This window comes from Pundamilia nyererei, unplaced genomic scaffold (assembly GCF_000239375.1).
Source record: "Pundamilia nyererei isolate P.nyererei 1_Seehausen unplaced genomic scaffold, PunNye1.0 scaffold00663, whole genome shotgun sequence".
NCBI lineage: Eukaryota > Metazoa > Chordata > Actinopteri > Cichliformes > Cichlidae > Pundamilia > Pundamilia nyererei.
Window position 1 is genome coordinate 98,015 of NW_005188064.1, and position 3,386 is coordinate 101,400.

The following is a 3,386-nucleotide window of genomic DNA, read 5'->3' on the forward strand; positions in this document are numbered from 1 at the left end:
AACAACGCCCTGTTTTCGTCTCTTGCCCACCGATGCCTTCTTGTTCCAGTAGCCCACTTTTCGTCAGGGTGCCCTGGTTCCTCAACACCTGACGCGGACCTTGTTGATCCGGGCGACATCCGAGCCGGCATGCCTTCACGTTCAGTGAGAGACTGAGATTACCAAAAAGCACCACTGTCCAACACAGGAAAACATTCCTGCCTGTGGCCATCTCCCTGTACAACTCCTCCATCTAACACTCTGTAATCACTGCAATAGTTGCATCCTTTTTACACACACTCTTTTGTTACTCGATAATGTTGCTGTCATTATTCTTGATGATTATTTATAATCACATCTGTCAACCCTGGATATTTATTATTTGATGATTTGTATATGTTTTAACATATAGTACTGTCAAATAGTCTAGTCTGTTTTTGTTAATGTTACTGTGCTGGAGCAACTGTAACCCACATAATTTCCCTAGGGATTAATAAAGTATGCTGATTCTGATTCTTTGCCAGCTGATTACACGATTTGGCCTGATGAGGAAAAGCTGGGGTGTCGGACTCCAGTTTGTTGGTCTGGTGACTCAAACAGACTCTCCTCCACACAGTCCTCATTTATAAAGTGCTTTACAAACCCCACCATCACGGCTAACAGCTGGATTTGCCCGTTTGAGTGCAGCTAGCCAAATACCAAACCGTCACTTCCTGCTAAAGACAGACAGTAAAGTGGACAGTACATCCTGAATTTAATATAAACTCATTGTTGCAGCACTAAAGTGGTCCTCTTACACTGATGTTTAGTTTCAGTGTCCTTATTTTCCTCCGAGGTATCGATCTTGTCACTAGTTGGCTAACATAAACTAATGTAAGTGCCAACCAACCACATGACATCACGCTTGTACTGTCAGAAGTTGGCGCTAAACATGTTTTTAAAACTTTGACTTTAATCATTTATTCCTTAAATCCAGCTTCACAGATAGTTACATCTGAGAGCAGGGCTCCATGATGTAAAATAGCCTTTATACGTGTAGTGTTTCAGGTCCCGGTTAAACATGAGCAACAGAGTGCTGACTGCAGTTCAGTCAGTAAGTGTTATAAATAACAGTGGTTAATGGGATTTTACATAGAAAGATTTAAAATCTTAGGCTGTTGTTTTTTCAATACCTGTACCTGAAGGCAACATTACCGACTCCAGTGGCTAACAGCTCCTCAGCTCTAAAATTGTGAAGTCAAACTAAATAACCCTGGGTTCTGTAGATAACAAACATTATGAGAACATTGTCTCTCTTTGTCCCAATGACCAGGTCAAAGTGAGATTTGAGAAATGTACCCCACAGCAGTGCTAAAAGCTGAAATACAGAAACAAACTTCTTTTCCTGTTAGAAATGTTTGGCTTTATCAGTGCTTACCTGCTCCTATAAATGCTTATCTGGAGTAAAGTTTGACAACACTGCTCGATGAAAGAAGACCGAATCTTTCTCCACCCAGACCAAAGCCACAGGGTGGAGCATGTCTCTGAGTGCTGCTTCACCTTTGTTGTTTCATATCAGGTGCTCGTTACTTGTCCTCTGACCATTTTTTTTATTGAGTTTTGTATCTCTGATAAGGTTGTTTTCTCTCCATCTGTGAACTAATTTTATCAACTCAAGGCAATAATTTCCTGTCACGGTGCCTTGACAAAACATGTTTATCATATTAGATTATTTCATGTTTATTTACTAATAATAACAGCCTGACCTCTTCTGCCTCAGTGTGGACCACAATGAAGAGCACTGGGTCGACCCACAGCTTCTGAACAAGCGTAAGTGTCACTGAGTTTCTCTGTAACATCGACTGAGCTGAAGCTTAACTCACTGCATCTCTTTCACAGATGCCTGTGATCTCACACTCGACCCCAACACTGTGAATGAAAACCTCGTCTTGTCTGAATGTGACAGGAAAGTAAGCTACACTAAGGAAAAGCAGTCGTATCCTGATCATCCAGAGAGATTTGACCAAGTGAGTCAGGTGCTGTGTCGAGAGGCTCTGACTGGGCGCTGCTACTGGGAGGTGGACTGGGAAGCGTTTGTGAATATTGGTGTTACATATAAGAGCCTGCCGAGGAAGGGACACTGGGACACAGAAATTGACTGTAGTGACAGAAGCTGGAGTTTCACCATCACCTGTTCAAAGGGTTACTCCTTCCGACACGGGTTGAGGGAAACTTTTATACCGGTCCCACACATCGACGTCCGAGCATTCCTGACCAGACGCAGGAGACTGGGACTGTTTCTGGACTGGCCAGCCGGCACTCTGTCCTTTTATTCAGTTTCTGGTGACAAAAAAACTCTCATTCATACCTTCCACACCACGTTCACCGAGCCTCTCTACCCAGCAGTCAGTGTTCATAGTGGAACTTTGACCCTGTGCAGGGTTGTGAAGCTGCAAATGGAGACTGTGAGTGTTTAATAATAGTAGATCTACTAATAGTTCTCTCATGGTGTCACGTTACAAGTTTGTGTGACTAAAAAAAATATTTAATTTGCCCTCTCTGGATTTTTAGGCTCGATCAAGCTTCACACCTGAGATGAGAAAAGAAAGAGCTGGCGTTTCATACAGGTACGACACGCAAGCCTCGATGTGCCCACTGTGAGATTATGTCCTCTGCAAACACACAGGTGCTCAGAGTGCTTTACATATGCAAAGAAGAATGTGGGGAAAATCAAAAATGCTTTTAACAAATGTGTGATTGGTTGAGTCTGAATGTCAGATTGTGTCTGACAGTAGATGCTGGTCACCAATTGATGGAGTATTGGGAGCCAATTAATATACTGCTGTTTACAAGGTCGAATGTCAGTTTGAGTGTTTGTTTTATGTGTTATATTTTTGCAACTTCCCAACACACACATTTGTTAACTTTAACATGGCCTTGGTTAGTTATACCTTAACTGGTTAAAATACCAAAGTCATGGTCAATAGAGGCAGTGGCTGACCATCAACTCCTACACACGAGTAAGTAAAGTTTTAATTAACAGAGAAGGATGTGATCATCTAACTGTCATCTGATGGAAACGTTGAAGAAGGCCATAGATGCTTCTTCCTCTTTTAGGATTCTCTCACTAGTATAATAACATAAAGCCTTGGGTTTTACTTTGCAGTATGAATTCTATTGTGATGACAGTCTTCCACCATATAAATTAAATTAGACTGAATTTAACAGCTACATAAATGAGCTCCATGTTGAACCGTTGTGTGTCGTTCAGGTTCCTGTTTCCCGGTCCAGGGTTGTTCCAGTGTTCTTTGACTGGTCTGGTCTTTGATGTGACTCGTGAGAGTGAGGTCACCTACAAGACTCTGATCTGGGATCCTCTGGTCCTCCAACCAGCGCACAAAGTGGCCGGAGGCCCGCTGTTCGGCATC

At 42.6% G+C, this 3,386-nt stretch overlaps 1 protein-coding gene across 1 annotated transcript in view; it reads left to right on the forward strand.

Moving 5' to 3' along the window:
- Window positions 1-1,039: 1,039 nt before the first annotated feature.
- Window positions 1,040-3,386, forward strand: part of LOC102206849 (uncharacterized) — a gene marked incomplete at its 3' end in the record, with an annotated part of 4,378 nt that continues 2,031 nt past the window's right edge. The window contains exons 1-5 of the mRNA XM_013907965.1: window positions 1,040-1,072; window positions 1,719-1,788; window positions 1,858-2,423; window positions 2,530-2,585; window positions 3,230-3,381. Of these exons, the coding sequence (XP_013763419.1) occupies window positions 1,040-1,072; window positions 1,719-1,788; window positions 1,858-2,423; window positions 2,530-2,585; window positions 3,230-3,381 (877 nt within the window). The remainder of the gene's footprint in view (window positions 1,073-1,718; window positions 1,789-1,857; window positions 2,424-2,529; window positions 2,586-3,229; window positions 3,382-3,386) is intronic.